At 37.1% G+C, this 25,768-nt stretch overlaps 1 protein-coding gene and 1 long non-coding RNA gene across 2 annotated transcripts; both read left to right on the forward strand.

The window, feature by feature from the left end:
• The first annotated feature begins 480 nt into the window (after positions 1-480).
• Positions 481-18,907, forward strand: LOC148958531 (uncharacterized). The gene is made up of 3 exons (XR_016144564.1): positions 481-1,289; positions 15,638-15,699; positions 17,976-18,907. It is a non-coding gene; the product is annotated as an uncharacterized LOC148958531 (long non-coding RNA).
• LOC135696138 (uncharacterized) lies at positions 10,182-12,438 on the forward strand. Its single transcript, XM_065215421.2, has one exon. It carries the CDS (start codon positions 10,323-10,325, stop codon positions 11,196-11,198), a length of 876 nt encoding a protein of 291 aa, XP_065071493.1. The 5' UTR covers positions 10,182-10,322; the 3' UTR covers positions 11,199-12,438.
• Positions 18,908-25,768: the final 6,861 nt, after the last annotated feature.

Raw genomic sequence — 25,768 nt, forward strand, 5'->3', positions numbered from 1 at the left:
TAAAGTTTGGACATGAGGTGTGCATTTTGCTCTCTAGAGAGCCACAAGGGCACTTTGGCAGCTCAGGCGCGAGAGACCCGCATTTTCATGCAAAGCTATTTGTGGTGTTGCAAAATTATAACGGATCACCCCTCCAATTCGGCTTGCAAACGAGACCAGGAATACCGCATGTGGAAACCTACAAAAAAATATTGATTATGAGCTGAAAGTTGGAAGGACTCATTTTGCTTTCCGTCAGGAATTTGCATTCTTTCGGGACGTTTGAATACTTCAGTTTCTTGAGTACTTTTAGTTTATAGGCAAATTCATTGTTTTTCAGGCCGATTAGGCTATTTTATCTTAATGAAGCAACAATATCCTGGTACGACCCATACTAAGCCCCCGTCCCCCTAAACGTTTAGACGCCATGATTATTATGTTCTATAATAGGGCCTAGATGGACATTAACTTAATTTTTCACTGTCAAAGACTACAAACTTAATTTTTCACTGTCAAAGACTACAATTTCATAGCGTTATTTTCTTTAAAAGACCATCAGTTGTATCAACGTCAGAAAACCCCTTTCGTTATCAATACCTTCCATTAATAGCTGAAATTGAGAACGTCTATGATAGTTCCTGGGTCCTATACGCCCTAAAAGCTTTCAACTTTATTCACTTTATCCCAAAATAATTTCTGAAAGTGTCCGAAAGTTAGTAAAACACTTTAAGGGTCGTGTGTAGTAGTATATTTCAAAGTGTTCGGCATTACAAGTATTCGACATTAGTTGTGTATGAATTGGTACAAATATGTTCGTGATAATGGGTAGAACTGCCGTTATGGCAAATTTTGAATCGACGAGGTTTCTCTAAGTTACAAAATTTCCTTTTTTTTAACTGAACATCAAGGTTTCATTTTCCCATTTTTTTCTGGCAAGAAGTGTTCCTCGTGGAATCACTTTTATGCTGTGTTTCCATATTGGCTTTCAGCACACTTTGGCGTTCTTCTAGAATCATGGCTGGTTGTAGGGCTTCCCAAAGCGCTTTAGAATTTCTGCAAATACATCGGGGGTTTTGGGGACATGGAAGTTATTCTTTTATTCAAATTTTTATCGTTTTTTCTAAGCAAAAATTTTACCTGCTTATGCACGTACAAAGCTTTGAAACTTTCTTTGAATGCCCTTCCCTCTTGAGGCAGCTCTGCTCACACAATCTACCTCACACTTGAATAAAGTTCGTAGATTGTGGCTAGGCCAGTTAGCCTTTAAGGTTGAGATGAAGTTTAGCTATAAAGAGAAGCCTACAATGCAGGTATGAGAGTTCCTTTGACATACATTAAAAAACCTCGAAAGTCGTCATTTCAGGGCTCGTACCGGTTCACGTTTTCCACAATTTGCTTTTGGCGAAGACATCTGACGTCCCTCTGACGTAAATGCCAATTAGGCAATACATCTTTAGACATGGATTAATTTTTCACTTGGTTTTTTATATTTCTTTATTCTGGTTGGTTAAATGTTTATCTCTAGTATCAGCCCTTGTAGGAGGATAATTCTTCAATGTTCGGAGAGGTTTTTTGAAGTAGAACTGGAATACCCATGGACATGGAGTAGAACTCCGTAATTTTCCTTACGAATTCTGTCTTAACAAATAATACTTTGTGGTTATTTTTGCAACAGTCTACTGACAATGTCAACTAAAGATTTATGGAATCCAGGATAGGTTACACAGAAATTCTTAAGGGATGAAATTGCAAAAGTAAGAGGATACTATATATTCGCAAAGCAAACACAAGCTCGCCTGCGGAGCCTTAAGAGTGGGTTAAATATTGTCCTTTGAAGAATTTTTCAAGAGCTTTCGTTAAGTTACTTTGCTATTTTATAAAATCATGTTAAGTGTTTATTTTGCTTTAAAAGAATATATTATTTCCGCTAACATTTAATGCAGTCTTTAAAAAGTTTGGTGAAACCATCAGAATTTTGATAATGGAGTTTTCGATGGAAAAATTTTAGATTGGAATATTGGGTTGATTATGGTCACAAAGTCCTCGTTATTTGATATGAAAAGCACTTTCAATGTTATGTGAGAATTTTGACCATACTTTGAAATGATGGCAGGCAAGGTATCATTAGAACCATTTTTAGGAATTTGGTACAAAAAATTAAATTGTCAGCATTTTTGAAGTTTTTGTTAATTCAGTTTGAATCAATATAAAATTTCAATGCAAGAAATGTTCGTTGTGGCCCCTTTCACCTAAGCAAGGATGTAGTTTTATGATAGAATATTTGAGGGGTGTGAAAAGGCAGGGGCTCAATAATACTGGGGGCAATGAAACCTTATAAATCAAAACACATTATTTTTTCATTAAGCTCGTTTGTCTTGCAAAAAGTAGGGAGCAGACATTTCACAATTTTTCAAAGTGGATGCCACTGACATTTTTTATAGTCTATCAATTTTCACCTATAACAAGACCCAAACTCGATAATTTTTCTACCTTTCCTTTTTGTAGTTGATACAGTTAAAAGCTCAAAATGACTGAAATCAAAAAAAGAAAACTCTGTCATATTCTATTAGTTTGCATGCACTCTTTTCAATTTAATTTCAAATCTAATGTTGCCTTCCACCATTACACTCTTCTTTTATAAGAACAATTTTATAAGAACACGAGCCTCAAAATTGGTCAAAAGTTAAGGGCAAATTAAGAAGAAGCTGAGGCTGAGCTTCTGCAAAATGCAATTTTTAACAACGTTTTTCTCAAAATCGAGGATTTTTAGCGATGTGTGGATGCTTTTTCGGTAAATATTCAAATTTGTCAGCAAATTTAGGCTGTCTCACTTACTTTTTGGCAAATGAGGCCTGAACACCACCCTAGAGCGAAAAAGCTAGCACTCGCACTGCTTACGCCCTATTAGATTAAGAACAAATTAAGAACAATCCAGCCTCAGATTTTCGAAAGACTTGAGAACAGTCAGCCTGAACTTCAATTTACTGTCCCTTGTAAAAAATAGTGTAGACAGACTACCTATATGTGTATTTGCAAAGGAACGATACGATTTTAAGAAACTTTCTAACCATTGTCACGTTCATTTACAAAAAAGTGCAGGAAAGTCTTCAATCTCCAGCGGAAAGTTTCAATTGTAAATATGAATTTTACCACCAGTGAGGATAAGCGGGTCTTGATATTCATAAGCCAAGCTTTGCGAGCTCAAAGGAGATCAAAGCTCCTGTACAGTAGCCATTTCTTTCAATTTTGGCGCCAAATTTGCGCATTTTTCATCGAGTTCTTTCTTTTTGTTCTTATATTCCTGAGCAAATTGGTTGTCAGACATGATCCTTTTGTCAATGTTTGATGGAAAATATTGGTGTAAAACGTAAGATCAGAAATGGAAATTACAATTCGGCCATCAATGCACTAAGAGTAAAGAAAATTGTTTAATCCATCCGAATATTACACTGCATTGATTACACTGTGTAATAAAGCGTTTATTAGCACCGTAGTTTGACGTTGTGAGAAGCGTTTTCTTTGGAAAGAATTCTCATCAGTTCTTAACATCCATTAATTATACGTTGCATTGATAAGAACTCAGATAGGGTAGGAAACTCAACATTTCATATCGCTTAAAAAGTCGGTTGAAAATTCTCTCTACCAAATATATTTTACCTCACTCGCAACTTTCAAGCTTCAAATAACCAATTAGATTTGTCTGTATATTTCTAAGAGTGGATTTTATTATCCTATGCTGACAAAATTTAAACGATCTTCGAGAGATTGGTAGCAGGATTATTTGAATGCAAGACATTGAAGCTGTCACTATGACACTAAAGTTGCAGATTCTCTTGATTACTTCTTCTTCAAACTAGACACATCGATTGATTCATTTTACAACCTTCAATTTATTTTTTCTGTTTTTGAAATTAAAATGATTTTCAGAAAATTATTGTCAAGATTCTGGATGATGATGATATTACAGTATCGATGCATTTAAAATATTTTGATCGGTAATTCTCCTTCGTATAAGGAATTTATTTTCCTTGACTTACTTATCTTTTCAATACTGCTATTTCCAATAAGACAATGTATAATTAAACATTCTAGAGCATTCTGTTTTTTACATTTGAAGACAGAATGAATCTCTTTTCCAATCGACTCCTTCTAGCAACCAGACCCAATGGCAGACTACACCAGTGGCGGCTCCAACCTGGGATAAATGGGGGGACAAAAGGTGTGCCAGGGACCACGCCCTTTTGGACCACGCCCTTTTCATATGATTGAAACATTTTCTTCCGGAGGATACAACTCTTATCTCCCAAGAAATTTCATTCAAATGTGACGATCTAGATAAAGTACATACCCCCCCAAAGTTTTCTTATCAGGTTTGCAAGAATCTAAAGGACCGACTTTCTGAAAAAGTGGGGGGGACTAGTCCCTCCATTCCCTCCGGTGGCTCCGCCACTGGACTACACTCATTTTAGTTGTAAGAAACAAAGGTCGATGTTGAGTGCTCCAGTTTCTTAAATGTTCTGGAAATTTCAATACTCGCTGTTTCTTAATTATGATGTCATGAATGATGTTGTGAAATGTTCCTGACCTTTTTATCACGTCAAGAGATTCGCTTCCGTTCTGATGCTGTATTTAGACGTGGGAAGTATATTATTATATTTCCCTTGTGTCTCAAGTTCTAGGCCATCAGGGCAATCATGTTCTTGGATCTTACCAAATTTTGTTGTTCTCAGTTTTATCAAGATTTAATAGTTTCTTAATTTTTTTGCTTCGAGTACTGAAGTTTCTTGATTTTTTCTGACTGCCCAGTACTCGTTTCTTATAGCCAGTTCCTATAAAAAAAGAGTGTATAAACCACCAACAGCTAAATTGCTCATTGCTCTTCAATTTGAAAAACGAGAAAGATTTAGCTTAGAGACTTTGATGTGGCTAGATGGAATGCTCGAAGAACGTTCTTTCTCATCTCAGATTTTGAACTTCAAAATACAATGAGCTGAGCCGCTGGTTCGAATATTTTCAGTGTTATCAATCCTCGCGTTTACAGTGCTAGGGGAGCCCTTCAATCTCTTCAAAAGAATTGCGTTCCTATCAAACAAAAGAGTTCCGTTTTTTATGGTTCTTCGTGTTAGTGTGATTTTGGCTACGTAGGACGCACAACCCAAAGATTGGATGGAGGATAGGAAAAAACAACATAACTCCCCATTAAAGAGAACAGCCACCTTGATCTTATTGGTCAAAACACAACGTTACAACATGTTAATATCTTATTCATTTCCCTTAATTCTAAATACAAAGGCTTGTAAAGTATGATTTGCGTAGGACAAGGAAATTCAAGGAGCTATCATTTATGAATTTATTGTGCGAGGAACACAGCACGAGTAAAACTTGCAACTATATTTAAAATATTGAACAATTCTTTAAGGAAAGTTTTATTTGATATTGATATCTGGTGTCCAGAGGGTGTGTTAGGAATCGTACTGATGCCCCTAATAACTACTGATAATTTTATCGTTTGTTCAGATATTAATTTTTAAAACAGTCCCATCCCCTTCATTTCTTCTGATAGACATTTGATTACAGCATGAGCAGCAGGAAATTTTCCGGTTCTAAAGAAAAATTAGACAAATGCTTGTTTTCGAAACCATCTTGAAAAATACAAAAGCAACCAGAAAATTAAAATTTTGAAAGATATACACACGTGCATTTTGCCTTTGATATTCAAATTCTCTTCCCCTTGTATCCCAGTCTGGGCTAGGCCTTCCCGAACATCCTTATGCGAATTTCACATATTGAAGAGTTACTGTTTCGTTAACAACGAAAACTAATATGATATACAAAATCTTTAGACGAAAAAAAGAAAATGGGCGACTTTAGGGCCAGGACATCGCCCCACTCTTAACAGATAGGCCTTGGGTTTAAGAGCTTTAGAAAGAGGCTTGAAAGACCCAATTTATTATAAGTAAGTGTAAGTTTCCATTTCAATGTTTTTGAGGCATCTTATTCAGGCATCTTATTATTCAACAACATTTGCATTTTAGGCTCCATCTTCTTGCCCATCTTTATGTCTTTGTTTATTTTTCTGGGCCTTGTTCCTAATACGTATTCAATTAAATCAAATAGCTTGCTAAATTAGTGAACAGCATGATTACTGAATAAATTAGTGAATAAATATCCTTGTGAACTGTCTTGCCTTTCAAAGGCCTATCAAGTTGATGCTGGGTGAAATTCTGTCTCTCCCATTGCATTAGTAAGCGTTGTTTTACGAATAAGAATAAATCTATGTCGATATGATAGTCATAATCAAATATTTCTTTGCATGTATCTTTGCATGCTTTTGGCAGTATCTTTGGAAATTTATTTCTAATAATAGAAAATATCAAGCTTTCTCGAGCATTATTTGAAATATCTTTTTGACTTCTTATAGGTAAAATATGTTTTCGTTTATGATTTAGATTTTATTGTTTTGCATAAACGAAAAACAAGTTGAAACAGAAAAACTTCGTTGTCACAGAAGCCATCTGATACAATCAATATATTGCAATAAATCTAGATTACCAAATTATGGTACTCAAAGAGTGCCTCATAAAGTTTTGAAGCAATAAAGAATTTGAAAATTAGAAAGCAGCAAACATAAAAGAAGAAGTGACATTTAAGAATTTATAAAATTCATCTCAAGAAACCTTGCCATGAGAAGCCAATACCTATTTCGATCGCTCAGTGACGTCAACATGCATGAAATTTAACAAATATTATAGACCATCTGAAGGATTCGTTGCCCGCATGGCACAAAGCTATGTAGACATTTCAATAATTGTATTTCTGTAATAAAATTTTTTAAAACGGAAGGTGCAAGGGTGTAAATGAAGATCATCATATCGCGATCTTTTATAAAATTTAGCAAGTATTAATCACATGGTGAATAAGCTGTGTTCAACTCAATTCAAAGACATAGATACCGTATTTACTCTAATATTCCCACTGCGGGATAAGCGTTTCAACCTAACAAAAAAAGGCGGGATTATTCGAGAGGCGGGTATATTGGAGAGGCGGGATTATTTTTTCAATGCCTTGAAGTCTAGTTTGAGGATACCGTTTCAACAAAAAAGTCTCTTAAACGTGATTGTGGCAAGTCAGAGAGGAAAATATGCAATTTCAACATGTATGGGGGGGGGGGGTTTAAAATTAAATGGGGGGTGGGGTATTTATTTTCACAGACAAGACAGAGCAGATATTGTGCTTTATAGACAGTAGTACGAAGTCAAAGAATCAAACGTCTTTTTATGCTACGAAACTTGGATGCTTGATAAACTTGCAAAATAAGACAGCTCTCTGCCCTCTCCCGTCTATGACATTATCATGTGATTTAACCCATTCACTCCAAGCATAAGTTTCAATCCTTGATTTTCAACCCATACAAAGTGTGTAAAGAATATCAAATGCCAATTAAAGTTTCAATCCCGCATGCGGGATTATTGGGGAGGCCGGATCACTCTTACAATCTATGAAATATAAGCGGGATTACTAGAGAGGCGGGAATAAAAGAGAAGCGGGAATATTAGAGTAAATACGGTACATTTTTTGTTTGGGGAGGGAGAGGGCAGCCCCGATAAATCCTGATAAATGTCAATTTTGTCAATATTTTAATAAAACTGCAGTGGAGGACGAAATTCATTTTTTATTAGTTTGTCCCCTTTACGAGACTGCTAGGAATTCCATGTTATCCATGATTTATTCAAAATTTTCCAGAATATCATCCCTTGACCTTTGTGATAAGTTTATTTGGTTGATGAGTCAACAAGATACGGATTGTCTGATATCAATAGCTAATTTTATATCGCTGGCTTTTGAATCACGGGAATCTTTTGGGAAGTCCTCTACGTGCATATCCTCGTAACGTAAACTTTCTAGCTCGTAACAATTTTTTCATCTGTTTATCTTTGTATTAGCTGTTTGCTGTTTTCTGATATTTATTGTTAATTTGTAATTATGTTATCTTGTATGTATGGTAATTTTGTTGGCGATGGGCCATTTCGGCCTACAAGCCTTATTGGAATATTCTAGATAAATCAATGGAACAACAGCCATATTTCACAAAATGAAAGTATTTTACTTATACAACTTAGGTTTTTTGGGAGGGCCAAGGCAGTAGAAAACTGGCAGTTTTATAACGAAACTGTTTATTGTAAGCTCTGTATCAAATTTAATCAACGATCCATGTTCTATGTTTGCTGATGATTTCTTCAAAATATAATGACTGAGCCATAAGGCAAAGCCTTTTTGAAAACTGCTCATTCGACAAACAAAGGATACAAATATCTCATCCGAGGGGCCATTCACTCTTGCAAATAGCGTACGAGATTTTGCCTTAAACAAAAGGATTTCTATGGATTTTCAGATAAAACAATAGGATTTTCAAAGGTGTACGAGATTTTCTTTGAGTGATTTGCCCCTCGATCTCATCTCCATACTGTTTTTGTGGATTTTTACAGAAAAATGCAGAGATGTCGTTTGAAGCATTACAAAAATATTACTTTCAACTACTGCTATTTACAAAAATACTACTGCATATTTCTTAAGAATCGAAAAGGGGCGATGGAGTCTTAGTTATAAGGTCTCATTAGTTCAACATGCTTACAACACTTGTTATTATTTTTCTTGAACACAATTCAGTTTATTTTGATCACTTAGTTCTTAACAGCTCAGTGAAATCGATAGTTTTAAAACCTTCAGCAAAAAATAACAAAAGCAATAACCATGTTTGAATAACAATGCATTTTGGGAAAAACTGCATTAGGAAGCAGAGAAACATCAATTTTGCTATTCCAATACTTGTAAATAAGTGATTTTGGTTTCTTTAGATTTTCAACATGTTCCTCTTAAATTTGCTAGTAGATTATTTCCCTGTTTATTTTGCTTGATCAATATCCGCGCTATCTGGAACTAAAAGAGCTTTCTTTTGCCGCAACCGTTTACACGTCTACTTGAAAGAACTGAAGTAAACAGTCATTTACGTAAACTGTCCATATTGGGCGAAGAATTATCACCTTTTTATGATCAAGGGACTGATGATAAATGGAGGATCTTCTGATGGCAATCCGTTTATTATTTTGAAACCTCGATGGAACGATCTGACGAATTTTATCGCTTTGATTTTGAAACTGCGAGGATTACGCACACACGTTCATTCAAGGGCTTCTATTTCCCTTGGTGAATGAGTAAAATGATCTCATTGGTCGTCACCCTGATTTTGAATAAAATGTAAATTTGATTGACAGTTTAATTATCACTTTTGACAATAGGGTCTTACACTTGAGACTGGCTTTCACTGGAAGCAGATCAATTTACAAAATGGGAATACACTCCTTTACACAAATAGTCCAGGGGGATAGCTAGACTGTTCAGACAAACCAGGGAAGAAGCCTTCTTTCGAAGATCAAACTGTTTACCTTTTTGAACACCAAAACCTAAAAATTAAAACAGATTTGTCGCAATCTGATTAGAAATATCACACTAAAACGCTTCTCTATCGGGTGAAAATGAAGACTTCTAAATGTAAAAAATAATTTTGCAAGCTACTTTAGCCAATTTCTGGGAAGAAATATTCCCAATGGCAGGATTATTTTTCTGATTTTTTCTTCAATAGTAGGTTGAACAATCAAAGATTCCCAGCGATTCTCCAGACCCCTTTAAAGTGACTTGATGAGTAGGCTAGAGCTTGAATTTAAGGTACTTGGATAATTCGATCATTTCTTTACAGCAGCGTTCGTGCTACATATTCTGAAGTTCAGCAGGGGACAGTCATGTCACAAAGCTTAGCAAAGGGGCGGCTATTTCTTCTCAATACGTATAGTCTGCGCGCTTTACAAAAGCTATCTTTGTTCTTAATTTGAGCTAGAGAAACTCAAAGCCATTTTAAGCTGTGTCAGAATATTAAATTCGCAGTTTTTCGATAGCCTCTGATCAATAATATAGTCGTGGTAAAGTACTTGATATTGGAGATTTGTATTGCCACCATTCATGTTTCCAACTGCGGTTAAATTACCCCCTGTAAGGCATTTGTCTAATTAATAATGCCTAATATGCATTGCAATTTGATTGACCTTTTTTGAAACGATGCACTTGTTATTGATATTATCGTGTGTGCTACCCCCGTCGCGCCGTATTGTCACGCCCCCGGTTCACGATAAAAGGCTGATGAAATGCAACGACAATCAAATCTACTTCATTCTCTTGTTGCTCAGGAACTAGAAACGCGCGACAATACAAATTTCTTGTTGATCATCTATTGCTGGTTGCAAACCTAAAGTTTCGCTAAGGAAGGAAATTCGCTCAAAAATTCAACCAAGATGTCGATGAGTGATATAATCATGCAGAATTTGATGCCAAGGAATTTTCTCGATTGTGACGACGATTTTGATTCATGGAACACGCGCTCGCTGAATAGTGGTGGAGGCAGAAGTTTCGCACAAAACGCTCTCTCCTCAGATTTCACCTTCCATGGCAGCAAAAGCGACAACTTTAGCGTGTTTCAAGACTACTTTGGCCTATCAAATTTACTGCAAAATGTAAAGATGTCAGAAGACAATCCGCTACTACAAGAGAGGCAAACATATTCAAGCATGTTTCAAAAGTCAACGAGACGATTAAGCTGGGAAAGTGACGCAAGTGATCCTAGTGTCGTGATTTCGCCGACCATGCCGAATGCACCTTACAACTACAATGGTGATTTCCCAGACAATTATCAACGAAGTCAGTCTCAAGATGCCTCATTCAAGACCCTTCCACCCCCAAGCATGAGGTTAAGCAAAGCTGTACGTGATCAGATTTTCAGCGGGTCATACCAGAACCAAGTCAATAACCGACAAGAGAAAGTAATTCCTGGAGTACAACAAATGCAGGTGTCAACCTCAAGCACAACACGACCACAAGCCAGCGTACAGGTTTGCGTATTCTGTCGAAATAATGGAGAAAGTGAGGCCGTGTATTCAAATCACATTCTGAAGGACGCTGAAGGCCGAACAACCTGCCCCATTTTACGCGCGTACACGTGCCCGATCTGCAAAGCAAATGGGGACAGTTCACACACAATTAAATACTGTCCACTGAATCAGCACGCTGCGAGAGTACCACAACAAAGTCCCGGACCAGTTGGAAGTGGGTCGGGCAGGGTGATGCGACCGGGACAGATACCCACTGCAGCCAAGCTCAAACCACGTTGCTGAACGAATTTATGTGACCTCCGAGAAGTTAGTTCTCCTTAAGCCATTTCATAGTCGCACAGCGGGTGCTAAAGATGAAATTATGGGATATTGAGCTATTCAAAGTTTTTTTAATCAGGTATTTTATAGTAAATTGAATATTTAAATATCGGGCTTTTAGATCGGTCGAAACGCAGCAAAGGACGTGCTTCAATTTTAAACGGGTTTTAAGGAAGGTCTTCGCGCCCTTTTTACTCACCGACTGATTTTCGTGTTTTTCAGAGATTTCCTGAACATAAATAAATATATGCCTGAATTGAAAATGGAGTGGAACGATTTTGTTTTTTGAAAGCAAACTTAAAACTAATCTCGAATACACGTTATTTACTTTATCGTTAAGTTCAAAAGATTTTCGTCGTCCAAGCGGCATGCCAAAAGCCATTGAAGATTCTTCGGGCTTCAATTAACACGTGCAATTGATCTAATCAGTGCAAAGCCCCGTATTTAGGCCCTAATTCTTCCAACGTATTTAAGTTGAAATTTTTTTATGTTTTTGATTCTGCAAGGCTGCAATCAATTAAGTGTTAGTTTTCAAATTAAGCGAATTTCGATTCGACTAAATTTGTTATGCAATGAGTGATTCTTATAGAATGAATAACTGGATAATCTTTTCGGAGGATCTTGAAATTGTAACAGCGTTTTAATATTTTCATGTTCAAATAATTTAGATGTTTTATTAATATATTGTAGTCTTCAGGATGTTAAAAGTAACAATTTAGATTCCAATTTGAATGGTTCGAGTACACTTTCTGCATTTAGTATTTAAAAATCGTTGATCTCTAAAGAAGGTCGAGCACAAGAGAACTCCTAACAAACGATGTTTCTTGTCCAGGGATGAACACTTAATATTGTAAAAATAATTGTATTTTATCGCATGATATCAATTGAATTTGTATGAGGTTAATTGAGTTTTATTGTATGACCGCTCAGAATAGCGAATCTTTTTACTTTTTATCCGTGTGCGTTCGAATTTGAAATTTCCATAATTAATTAATTTTATTCGCATTTTGTTGTATGTTTTCAATAAACTTTAGAACTTGTTTTAAAATGCACCCTGTGCAGTTCTATTTGATTTTTCATTCAATAGTTGTATATTTTTATAACGATTGTTATTTTCAACTCTGTATTATAATAATCTTTACCTTCGGATGTAAAAATTACTTGACGAAAGAAATCTTAATAAAATGAACAAAAATGAAATATATTTCCGTTGTATACTAATTTATCGTGTCTGTCTGCCATTGTAAGTTTATACCTCTGTGGTTTTTGAAGCGGAAATAGTTTTCAGCCAGCAAATAATCCCTAAAAAGTGGTTTACGTATCGTCTCATTTCCACATTCCTTTATCTGGGAAGTTTTAATAAGATTATTCTAAAAACTATCAACTCGTGCCCACATCTAACATTTTGGATGCCTGCGAAATAACGATTCTTGCAACTGAAAGAGGGTTGTCATTTTAAGTTATTTTGATGGCTTTTTACTACCGCCTGTTAGAAGTTGTTTTGGCCCCCTTTCCTGTTACGGAAGCGTCGGCAGAGGTGCCTTCCAAATATTTTCTTACTTTTGTGTGATTTATTCAAATAGACCCTTGCTCATAAATCGCTATCAAAACTTTGTCGGTCCTCTCTTAGCAACGTTTTGTTTTGCCCTGCAAACAGACGATTCATAATCAAACACGATCAGCACATATTTAAGCTTGTTTTACAAGATGCAAGCCTGGTCTCGATTTGTGCCAGGTTTCGACTTTCTGAGCCGTTAGAGATTCTTATTATAAGTTTTCAGTCTATATATAATAAATGTGTGCTTGTTGTGAATAGGTCGTGAATGAAATACCTCTACAAATTGTCCGAATACGGAAATAACATGAGCCGGCTGCTTTTATGAACATGTCACTCAATACAGGATTGTTTTGAAACAATTGGCACACCTGTCGCAGCCCCGCGTATAGAAATGATGGCTACAATCTTGTCTCGGAAAACAAAAACCCTTGGATTTGCCCATTAAAGTTCTATAAAATGCCGAGTTTAGACGGCGCTCTCCCCCGGCAAAAACTTTCTACAATGCCTGCCAAAAGTCTTGGAACACTGGCCATAATTTACGTTGTACATGAGCTGCAACATCCCCTCTCCTTTTATATAATGTAGTGCCACGGAAATATTGATAACCCTACATGTACAAGTGATACATTTTTACATAGCTATGGTTTTCAGCTAAATAATCACATTGTATAAGGGGGAAAGGGGCCAACACCTTCCTTGGGACACGTAAATTCACAGAAATCTCAGAATGTTCCAAGGACTTTTGGCAGGCATTGTCCATCAGTTAATTGATATGCTAGATGCCAAATCAAATTTACAAGATGCAAATTTTTTTTGCTAGGATGGCTCCACTTTGTTTTAATTCACATTCCCATGAATATGTATTTTGGAACAGTTTGTGAAATTAGTTGCCAGGTCATGAAAGCCTTCATCAGCTTATGCATTGGTATCATAAAGCCCTAAACATGCCATCTTTCAAAGTTCTCCTGGCAACGGCGAGAAATTCCTAGCAAAAATTATGCTATATGGGGCGGACAGGCTGGAACTTATAAAACTACAAAACGCTGCCAGTTCGTTCAAAGTCTATTTACACTAGCCTGCGTGCACAAACAAACAAATTTCACACAAACAAATTTCATCTGAAAAAAACAACTTGAACATTTATATGCATTCGTATTTATCAGAAACTATCCTTAGGATCAGTGCTCAGTTTCTTAATATTCTACGGATTTTAATCAAAAAGTTTCTCAACTATCATGTGCTTAACTGCTAATTTTTTGAAGGAAAAATAGCACACAGCAACGTAACATGGCGTAGAATTAAAAACTCAACTGTCAATTATCTCAACTGGAACAGAAAAAATACAACATACAGCAAATCCTTTTTGAGCAGTTTTTATGGTTGAGAGTTATCAGTGCTATTTTTTTCCTAATTTTTTGTGATCGTATTGGTGGGGTTTTTTTGTAGACGGGTTTTTATGCAAAAAGTGTAGTTCATTTGAAAAGGAAAATTATTCGGATGTCTGGACTATAAGACTTGAGAGAACCTTAATAACAGAAAATTTTGTCTTGAGAGAAGATATTGTTTCTCTAAACTAAAGAAATGTGTTTATCCTCCCTCCGCCACCCCTCCCGATTTTTGGCTAGTATGGCGAAAAGTAAAGTACGGCTTTCTGGTTCTCATCAAAAAATGGAATAGAAGGAAATATGGGATCTTACTTTTAGAATAGTTAGATCGGGGCAGGTCTAATTAGACAGCCTAGATGAAAGAGCCTTGGGGAAATACATAGATTTCCAACAGAAACTGGAAAAAGAAGTGGAGGAAATAAACAAATTACTCTCTTCGCTTGCTTTCCATTTGTATCTTTTGACCTTTTATTGTACGAAGTTCTGGTCGAGCAAGAGGTTAGGCAAAGAGGCACCCGCATCCGATACGTACCTGGAGAAAACTTGATCTGTTAGGGGGGGGGGGGGGTGACTTGTCCTGGGCGAACAGCAGGAATGGTAGGAATAGAATGGCCAGCTCTTTTCTTTCCTGCCTCTAGCCCCGTATCGTTGCTTGATACCCATTTGCTAGTAGGTAGACAGGAAGCTAGGGTCCAAATCACAGTTTAAACCTAGACTCTGACAAGCAATCTTGAGCTCAACCCCAGGTCCCCCAAGATTCTAGTGCTTGTTCTTGCGGGAGATTGGAAACTAATGATCTTGTAGCCAGCACCACTGCTTTGCGATGCAGACTAATGACCTTGAAACTTTGGGTTTGGTTTCAAAATTGCATAGCTAGCAATTAAAATGATGAATGATTCATAATCGGAAATTGTAATGTGTAGTATCTAGGATAAAGGGTTTGCTTCCAGGTGCCAAAAAGTAATCAGTAAGAACTGGATACGCTGCACTTTTAAATAGAATAATAAAGTGGTGTTGCTTTTGCACAAATTATGAACAGATAAAAGTGCCAGAGTTTTCAACTATTCTTAAGAACGCAGACATTAGCGGGCTCAAAAATTTCTTTTAGTTTTCGAAGTTGTGCCTAGGTTATAAATAGAACGCAATGGATATAGAAGAAATATTTAACTTGAAAACCGACGAATTTTTTTCTAAAGATGAAGTTTAAGATTTCGTTTTTATACTCAGTGGGGCAAATGTGGCAATAAGTCTCTAATTGCGTCAGCGTATTCTCTATGTCCCATTTTATCATTCTGATCTGAGCCCTAAATATACCTCTGCGACCTCTAGCACTTCAATCCTAAGCATACCCATTTTTGTTACTTTGAAGTGGACCAGAATAAAGCTTACATACCTCTAATGTCAAACATATTTAAATAAAGCCTAGCTCAGAATTCTAAAATATATTTTTAATGTTGCAGATGAATTGGCTATTCTCGTGGCACATTGAGAACAAGGAACAACTCAATCCATTGTTGGCAAGGTTGTCAATTTTAATACCAATTTTGAGTGGAAAATAACTTAAATATTATATATAGAGGCCGACATTGATTTTCCACGCTGGGAGGGGGGTGATACAAAAACAAACAAATCTGCCGACAAAATTTACTGACAAAAGCACTAAAAACTGTGTTTAGACTAAAAATTTTAGATATATATTTCCCAAAATGCTTTCTACATTTACACGAGATGCAACCAAACAGAACACAAACAGTGAAAAATGACTTTATCCTAAAAGCAAAGTACGAAAGGAGGAAAGGAGGACAATTATGAATGATTTACCTCTTAAACATAAAACATGTAGTACACTGCAAAGTCAGAAATTTGTTTTTCAGGTGAAGGGTGGGGGGGGGGGGGGTATAGTCAGCTAATTGTTTTTCAGGTGACTGGTGGTGGGAAGCCTCCAAAAACAGCCGACAAATGACAACATTTACCGACAAAAGCGCTAAAAATTGCCTTTCAATCGACAATTTAGCAGAAACTATCTGGTTGGATAGTTTATAGCTATGAAATGTAAATGCTTCCATGATTTAGGCATGAAGGCACAAAGGACCTTTTTACCAATAAATTTGCTTGTACATGGAACAAACATGTTTATGTCACATTCTTTCACTACGGTCAGAAAACACCCCTTTACAAGAAAGCAATTGCCGTGCCATCACTAGGGAATACATAGCCTAGTTTTGAAGAAAGTCATGCACAATTAATTTAAAAACTTCAAATACAGTCCACTTCTACCCTTCTCACCATTATCTGCATTGATTTTGTCATGGTAAATTCTAATACAAAACCAGCTAATGATTGAATGTGTTCACCAGTCACTAAGATTAGATACGAGTTAAAAATTTATCAAAGATATTTTCCTTAAAAGCAATTTGACCATACGATAGATTGTGTATGTTTGGTGTAAAAATGTCGATAACTTGCAGCAGATAAAATCGATGCCTGGCAGATAAAATATATAACAATCTATCTATTTGCTAATACATTATTAAATTTTACCCTATGTAAACAAGCTAATGCAAAAATTGCAAACTTTTCATGGGCAAAAAGTATGAGAGAATTTTAGTATAATTAAGAATGACATCATAAAAAACTTCGAATGTAATCGGGTTCTCTATATTTCCATTAATTAACTGCTCCAATGCTGATCAAGTATCTAGTACTTTTAATGCGCTTCATGCTGTTGACGCAAGTCTCGAAATTGTGTTATTTAAAATAGATTCCTTTTAAGAGAATCGCAGAAGTGGGGCAGGGAGCAACCACCCCTCTCCCCCGTCAAAATTATTTTTATCCGGGATGAATCATTAGTCATTCGTGCTATTTGCAAACACTCCATATTTACAGGAGATCGTAAAACAAATTTCTGTTTTGTTGCTTCCGTATAGAAGTTTTGTTCATCCGGTTAAACATTGCTTAGGCTAAAAGAGGAAAAAGCGAAATCCATATAGGACACGCTCAATGGTCGTAATTTTGGAATTTGTTTGGCACACCAGGCAGAGTGGCACAAGTTTTCTTTTATGTGCAGCCTGAATTATGATAAGATATATATAACATCTAAAGCTCAAATTTTGTTTGAATTGTTGAAATACCTCTCAATGTGAAATTGAGAGGGGAATGAAGATAAGAGAGAGGAGCTACATAGATAAGATAAGATACATAGAGAGGAGCTCTCTCTCTCTCTCTCTCTCTCTCTCTCTCTCTCTCTCTCTCTCTCTCTCTCTCTCTCTCTCTCTCTCTCTCTCTCTCTCTCTCTCTCTCTCTATCTCTCTCTCTCTCTCTCTCTCTCTCTCTCTCTCTCTCTCTCTCTCTCTCTCTCTCTCTCTCTCTCTCTCTCTCTCTCTCTCTCTCTCTCTCTCTCTCTCTCTCTCTCTCTCTCTCTCTCTCTCTCTCTCTCTCTCTCTCTCTCTCTCTCTCTCTCTCTCTCTCTCTCTCTTTCTCTCTTTCTCTCTTTCTCTCTTTCTCTCTCTCTCTCTCTCTCTTTCTCTCTCTCTCTCTCTCTCTTTCTCTCTCTCTCTCTCTTTCTCTCTCTCTTTCTCTGTCTCTCTATCTCCTCCCCTTTCTATTTAGTTTCTTTACCCTTCTCAATTTCTTAGGCTCTGGTACCTAGGGTCGGTCTGGGCTCTTTTGAATCAGTCATATTTCATTTTGAAAAAGTAGAGACGTTATTTGGCTCCTGAAGAAATATTTTTGCAGTAAAATCGACAAACTTGATCAACTTATAACGCATTCATAGAAACGCTTTCCTTGATTTTGTAGTTTGGGAAGAAAACTACCATCTTGATTGAGGAAGAAATAGCAATCTTCAAAAATAAAACAACCTTCCTTTTAACGGTAAGATTTTTACATAATTAAAGGTTTAGTTTGCTTGTCCATTGACGCACGAAGACATTATGTACTCTATTATATCATGGGGAGAAGTTTGCAGAAAAATTGAATTCCAAGAACTGAACGGGATTCCAGTGTAGCTAGCTATAAGTGAATCTGTCGTCATGGTTATATCCGATTATTCTATTCGTCATAGTTCTTCTATTTTTCTGCAATTTTGTCCGTGTTTCTGAGATAATGAAAAACAGGGGTGTGTTGTGTTACGTGAGTGTTGAGGGGGTGTGACGTAATATTTCCTTTATCCTGAGTTTTGGAAACAATGACATAAGCATTCAGACTCAGGGGGTATACAATGTTTCACAGTCAGGGGGGAGGGTGCACCCAACAAAATCATTATGACTAATTGTTTAACAGTCGGGGAAGGGTGCACCCAACAAAATCACTATGATTAAAAAACTATTTCTACCCTAACCAAAAACTGCCGTGTAAATATAACAAGAGTAGCCACTGTATATTGGAATGTCGGAGGGATGAAATCTCAATGTTATGTTCTCGCTCTTTCTTTGCTACGTAGCACTTTCGTTTTTGTCCAAAATTATTTCCTTTCAATAAACCCGTCCAGTTAATCTAGCTAGAGATCTGCCAAACGTGCCTTCATAACGGAGAATCTTTAAAACAAAAAGGCAAAATAAACCCTGGTGTAGCAATTCCGGTCAAAGAAAGTTTCCTAACCAGGGAGTACCCCTTTCGAAATATTGGATGACATTGGCATTTTTTCTTTTCCCAGCATCCCCTACAAGATTTTTTTCGTTCCTAGTCAGCCTTAAGTTCCTCAGTGGCGGTGCCAAGAGGGGTATGGGGGAAATTATCCCCCCCCCTCGATTTTTGAAAACATGGTCTACATATTTCTTCTAGGAACGGATAAAAAAGCACTGGGTGGGGTAGATCATATTTCCTAAGGAAAATTAGTCTGGTACATTTCCTTGAAGCGAGTCAAAATGGGCGTGGTCTCACTGAGTTCCCTCTTGGGAGTTTTGTCTCCTTGTTTGAAAGTGTACGGAAGTTTTATTGACAGTTCTGCAATCCCCCGGTGAAAAAAACTCGCCAGGCTTGTTACCCAGGGTGTTAAAAGAGCCACTCGGTATTTTCGACATTTAGTCACTCTCACTATTTTTAGAAAACCCTCAAGAAGAGCCCATAGGAAAAGCCCACAAGAAAATTCTTTCTGAAGATTGTTTCAAAGCTATTATTACATTGTGTCATAATAATCATTAAACTGGTGGGTAACCTTTCATCACAAGGCGCAAATACTTTTTGCTAGCAAATTTTTGCTTAACTGACTTGAAGCTCTAATTCGTTACCTTTTTACTTCAAATGTGAAAGGTAATTTTGAGTATACAAAAAGAAAAGGCCTATACGTGCTCCTATGTGAGATTGTCTAACTTCCATTGAGTCAATGCTTCCATTTGAACAATATATGTCTTATAAAAAGCTTGCTGGAGTTTAGCAGAAGAAAGAGACTCTAATGTTGATAAAATATTGAAAGAAGCACCGATAGGCCTATGGAAAGGTACAACTATGACCCCGTAAGTATGTCAGATTTAGTTGTCATTTTTACTGAGCGACGAGGAATAATCGATTTTAGATTTATTCAAAAAATTTTGGTCAATGCAAAGGCCAAGTCTCGAAACAATATTGTTTGGTTTTAAAAGTTCTTAATGGGTTCTTTTACTGATTCAACCGAGAATCGTACGGCTATCATGGTATGATCACTTAGATTTCGCATAGTTTGTTGGGACAATAAGAAAGACAACACATTGACCCTGAGAATGATGAACTGATAACCATTAAGCAGAGGATGTCTAGTCACTAGTTCATATTAACAACATATCATACTGAAAAGTTGGAGTGCCATGTCCCCTAACTATCCTTTGGCCTGCTTCTTAATAAAAGTATCGAGGGTACGTCATTTCGCTAAAACCAAGTGAAATAGTAGTTGTATAGTCCTCAAGGTGAACAAAAGTCTTTTGCTCTGTGAAGTTTTGGAGTTTTAAGCAAACGGCCAGTAACTTTTGTTTTGGTAATTGAAAGAGGTAGGACGGTAACCATGCATCATCTTTTCAATAAAACGTATCCAATTGGGACACTAAGTTAAGGGGCAAAATATTTTCTGCACCAATAGATTTGTCTCTTAAGATGGATGCATCTAACATTTCTACATAAGCTAAAATCAATAAAGCCCTCTAGTACCGTGAAAATGCATCTCTGTTTAAAAAATAACTGCTTTGTGCTTAAATTCTTCTAGCCCTTTTCCAAAACTTTCTACTTGATGAAAAAGGATACAGGGGTGAAGAGCTGGGGGTTCAGGAGCCGAACTTTCTGTGAGTGCCAAAACTTAGCTCCTTTGTTTACATTGCACTTTAACCCCGCATTAAAAATGGTATATATATGATCTAATACGTAAACATTTTGACCACGCCAAGAATAGCACTACGGGGTGTCAGGAGAAGGGCAGATGCCCCCCAAGTTTGTTCAAATGACACCACCTCGGTCGCCTGAACCAAAAAAGTTTATGAAAGCTTATGAGAATTCTCAAAAAAGGAATAATGCATCTATTAGTTTTGACAAACATACAAGATAGAACATGAACAAAAAAAAGTCATACGTAAATCAGCTTTTGACACTCATAATACAAAGATATTCGAATGATTTGTTGGCGAGATTTTAAAAAGCTTCACGGCCAGCATTTCTACTCTATTGAGATGATTAGTGTGGTATATTGTATCTTAACCATAACCCCATCCACAACAGGAGGAGCAGGTACCCCTCCTCTCATACTGTTGTTCTAGCTCAGTTGGACCAGAGCTTAATTTTTGAATTATGCCAAATTTTCATAAAATCATGCAAGATTTGCAAAAATTAGTCTAAATTTAAAAAAGGGCTATCCAGCTTGTAAAAGAGGCTAGCTCATGCGCAGAAACCAAGAATGGCAAAGTTATGTTTGATAAATTTAATTTTTAAATTTAACTTATGACACGAACAGAACAGCTAATAAAACCAAGGCAATCAATTAATCGTCGAACATGTATGTAGGTAAAACATTGACAGCTTAGATAGCAACCAATCGACTACTTCCAAATACAGGCACGTGTAATGCGTATTGCTGTCATGCATATGTTATGATAAAATGGTGTCACAATTTACTCACAAAATAATAGCAACACACATGAGGATGTTGATGGCATGCAGTTTTGGTAAATGACTTCTTTGACAAAATGTTAAAATAATGCCAGAATTATGCTAGATTTTATGCTAAATGACGATTTTTGGCCAAAATCATGCTAAAAGCATAATATTATGCTAGATCTGGTCACATTGTTCCTACTCTCACTTTTGTAGGAGAAATGTAGCATTGATCTTAGTGTTGTTGACGACCCAATATAAAAAACTGAAGATCTAGCCGTACGATAACCGAGTGCAGCAGTTCTGCTTCAAGATTCTTTTGGTCAACTGGTGGCTGTGTAGGCTGGCGGAGTATCACTACACAAAAATGTGAAAAATAATCAGAAAATTGAACTACGTAAACAGCAAGGCTGGATTGTGCCGTCTTAACGTGGGAAGGATCAGCCTGGATTGATATAAGGGGGTCATTTTTCAGAGGATCCGCAAGAATTTAATCCACAACTAGCAAATACAACCTCCTCTACGAAAACAGAATGGATGCAGAGAATCGTTGGTCTAAAACCGCAACAACCGTTCATTGATTAGTGATCTCTCAATGAAATGAGTGCCAATGGTGCGTAGTTCTCTGTTTGCTATAGTAGTAAACTTTGTAGTAATACTGAATGGCACGCAGAAAGAGTAATAAATAACGGAATCTGTCGGAAAATCGTTTAATCCTCCAATACTCTGCTGATTAGCCGATTCACTCACAAACAATTTAGTGTTCAAAGAATCTGAATCTGGCTTGATTCTTTATTGAGAGAAGATTTCTGGTTCATTAATCGTACGAAACCTAAGTAGGAGCATCAAGTTACACCACGGTACTCAGAGATCAACCAGTGATCTGTAGGATTAGTGACGTTTCCACGAATGCCTTGGTAGCCTTTGTTCTCAGGACATAAATAGCGACTGGTTTTCAGTCCCTTTCCAGTATGTTGACCTCGAAAACAATTTTTTTGATACCCAGGTGACGTAATGATGTGAAACCGCCAACGCGGAATATGACACTGGCAACAGCCTATCCAGGGAAGTGGCGAGGCAGTAACCAAGTTATTTCCTCATTGCCGGTATCTTACGAGCCAATTGTTTCAATACTGACCCTAAGATGCAAATGAGAGTTCCAAACCATACCTCAAGCATTCCTTTTCTCCCAAAGAACGAAAAACTAATAGATACAACCCTCCCCAACAAATAGGCAGTTCTACCGCTCTGAAAACCTAAGAATTTCTAAGAAATGTAAAATAAGCAGAGGTCATCTGAAATAATGAATGTATTGCATTGTGGGTTCGGGAACGTCAGCAAGGGATGAACTGGGTCGTTTTTGTTCATAGGTCCGCTTGAATTTCATATTTCATCCCAGGTAGAAGAAATTTTTCCAATACGAGCAAGTACTTTAAAAAAAATGAAAGTGCAAAACGCCTGAGCCACCATCCCCCCCCCTTCCACGACACCACTTCTCTAGCATCAACTGATTCATCGACTTTATCTTTTTGAGTAGTTAGATCTTGATCAACAGCTCCCAGAACATCACCTTCTTGATCTTCAGCAATAGGCCTAAGCATCGTCGTCTGGGTTGATTTCATCAGGGTTGCTTTCTATTTCCTCTACAATTGGCTGCTGCGGTAGCCTTTACTGATTTACGTGTATTTATTGTTATGTATTCTCGGCGTATTGCGGTGCTTCTTATTTGCAGCATGTTCCTTCCCGTTCCATTTTTGCCTTTTGCCCGATAATGCGCTGCTTCACTACCGCACCATTTACTGCCGCTATCTTCAGCAACTAACTACTGCAAGTTTGTATTGATATAAGGATACTATTTTTAAAAAATCATCAAGATGGAATTAGATTTTTGAGAGTTACTTTAAAGGTAATTCAAATAAGCTGACGGACATATAAAAGTAACTCTAAAGAGCTTTCAAATCAGGGAAGTATTTGTATCTTAGAAAACAGAACATGGAAGTTACAAGCTAACAGCATAGTAAATATGGTATAATGTCAATATGCTAAGAATAGTATTTCATTTTAAGAAAGTTTAATAATTATCGAAGTAAGAAGCCATAACTGAAAGATAAAATAAAGTGCAAAGGGTTAGAGCATTTTCCTGAATTTTTAAGAAAATGTTATCTACTAAAAGGTCTTTGATCATGACAATATTCTCCATGTAGCTTCTTGTTGTCGGCATTGGAATTTCTGAATACTGGAGATATTTATCTGGTCTGGTACCGGAAGCAAAGACATTTTTCTATTAGAAAAGTAAGCACTCCTTTTCGAAATTCGCTTGCAGCGCTCATTTTCACGCAATCCCGCCATGAGTAATGTTAATTCACGGGTGACGCGCGAATATCTGTTCACGCTTTCACGTATAATGAAAATTTGGTTCACGAGTTCTCGCATCGAAAACACACCGATCACGCAGTCACGCCAAGATACCTGGAACCCCCTAATACCAAGTACTATAAATATCTTGCTTTGAGTACAATATCAAATTGCAGTTCATAAGTGGCAGCTTTACAGTGTTGAATCGGTTTGCTGAATTGCCTTGCTTAGAGACATTTAAAAATGCAAGGACTGCACACCATAAACTTCAAAGTGGATGAGCCATAGAGAGAACAGAGTTTTGCTATAAATTTTCAACAACGAATCTTACTAGAAAGTGCCAGACAAGCCCACTGTCTCCCCTTCGTCACGCCCCTGGTACAAAGGGCGCAGCTAAATCAGGGGTATCTTTTTCCCACTCAACACACTTTAAATAGTAACTTTATCAATAACGTACGAGCACCCATATTTAAACAGTAATTGAGCTTTGATTCTAAGCCCATAAATATTTGGCGACCAGTAGAATAAGTTATGAGAAATCGGCTTTCAATGACACACCTCTTGGGAATCTTGTGTTACCTGTCAGTAATTAGCAACAAGCAAAGGAACTTTCAAATAAAAGCAATTGCAATATGAACGCTCAGGGAAGCTTGGGTTGCAATGTAAACTACTGTTCAAGGTGTACGTTTCTCGTTATCCTTTGCTGTAGGTGTTCTCTACGATGTAAAGAAAAGAAGTTCTCATATGAAAGGTAACGATGAAAAAGAAGATTAACGGAAACGTGCTTTGCTACTAGAGTGGTTTAAAAGGCACTTTTAGTTTCTGGTATCAAATTAAGGAAGGATTTCTCTATAAGCATTAGATCTTGTTAAAAGAGACCTGTTTAAGTGAAAATGCCCGTTTTTTGAAAATAAAATACAAGCTTTCTATTCCTAGGCACTACGTCCACTGAACCTTTGGATAACCATCAATGACAGGGTCAATGTCACTGGGGGGTTGGGGTGGCCATGCCAAGCTGCAATAAAAAGGATAAGAAGCATTGGCCCCCTACTTTAGCAAGCCTTGCCCCCCCCCCCCCCCACTTTCAAATTCATGGCGTGGGTTCTGAGTGACGTTGACTAGACTCCTTAGAATTAAGTGAAGAGAGTCTTTCTAAGCGACAAAGCTCATAAAACATGGTGTCACTTCATACAATCGCCAAAGGTCAATCAAAAAAGTAGAAAGATAGTTACCACGCCCAGGTCAAGCCTTGTTTTCACTGTATTTCTGAAGGAGATTTCATTGTTTTAAGGGTCTAGTCAGAAAAGAGGATGAACACTTTCTTGATTTTGATTCTAGTTAAAATAAACTAGAAAATCCCAATTCAACACTATGACAAATTCAAGTTGTTGTGCCACATGGCCAGGATAAAAGAAACTCCGGGTACCAGCAAGTCCTGGTTGCATAATTTGCTGATTACATGTTTTCCTGGGTGCCAGACTCTCTTATTTTATATAGAGTTAGCCTGGTACTCGGGTAATTACATGTTTGCAGGTATAAAAGTCTTCCCAACGATCACTAAAAAGACAAACGTTTCATCCTTTTATCAAGCCACATACCTGCTTCATTTTTTTCGTACAACAGACCTGGTTAAAATCTGACAAAGGGGTAGATGGGACGATGTGGGCTTATCGAAGGTCCTTTGCTTTATATCATTTTTGCAAAACAAAAATATTTTTGAACAATCTTCTTTGACGAATCTTTGGTTTGTCCTTCCCTCCTCCCTTTCCGACTTGTATCGTAACCCTTGCCCACATGTCCCGAATATACTTTTTCAAGGGAATTTTTAAAATTTCTGTTTTGGCTCTGGCACAAACTTCGTCAAACATCACAGGCAGGTACGAAGCCAGGGGGCGCGGGGGGGGGGGGGGGAATGCCCGCTCAACTAGAATTTTTTGCCCCTCTGTGCCTTTCCAAAAATTTTAGGATCAAACATGTTTTTGCCTCAAAATTTAGAAATAACATGTTTTTGTCTACATGACTATCGAAAAAGTCGGTCTCAAAAGAATCTGTGCACCTGTCCATTTATGGTAAAAGCCAATATCGACTGTGCACCAGTCCACACGATGGTATATTAAGCAGCCTGCGTTGAATGCTTGTTTTCGGCATTAAGCGAGGTAGATGCTCCCAACAAAGACGCCAAGCTG

The sequence above is a fragment of the Rhopilema esculentum genome, chromosome 14 (genome assembly GCF_057945365.1).
Source record: "Rhopilema esculentum isolate cy_ngs chromosome 14, ASM5794536v1, whole genome shotgun sequence".
NCBI classification, from domain to species: domain Eukaryota; kingdom Metazoa; phylum Cnidaria; class Scyphozoa; order Rhizostomeae; family Rhizostomatidae; genus Rhopilema; species Rhopilema esculentum.

Excerpts from the sequence above, each read along its gene's own strand:
- LOC135696138 (XM_065215421.2), top strand. The coding sequence starts at position 10,323 with ATGTCGATGAGTGATATAATCATGCAGAATTTGATGCCAAGGAATTTT.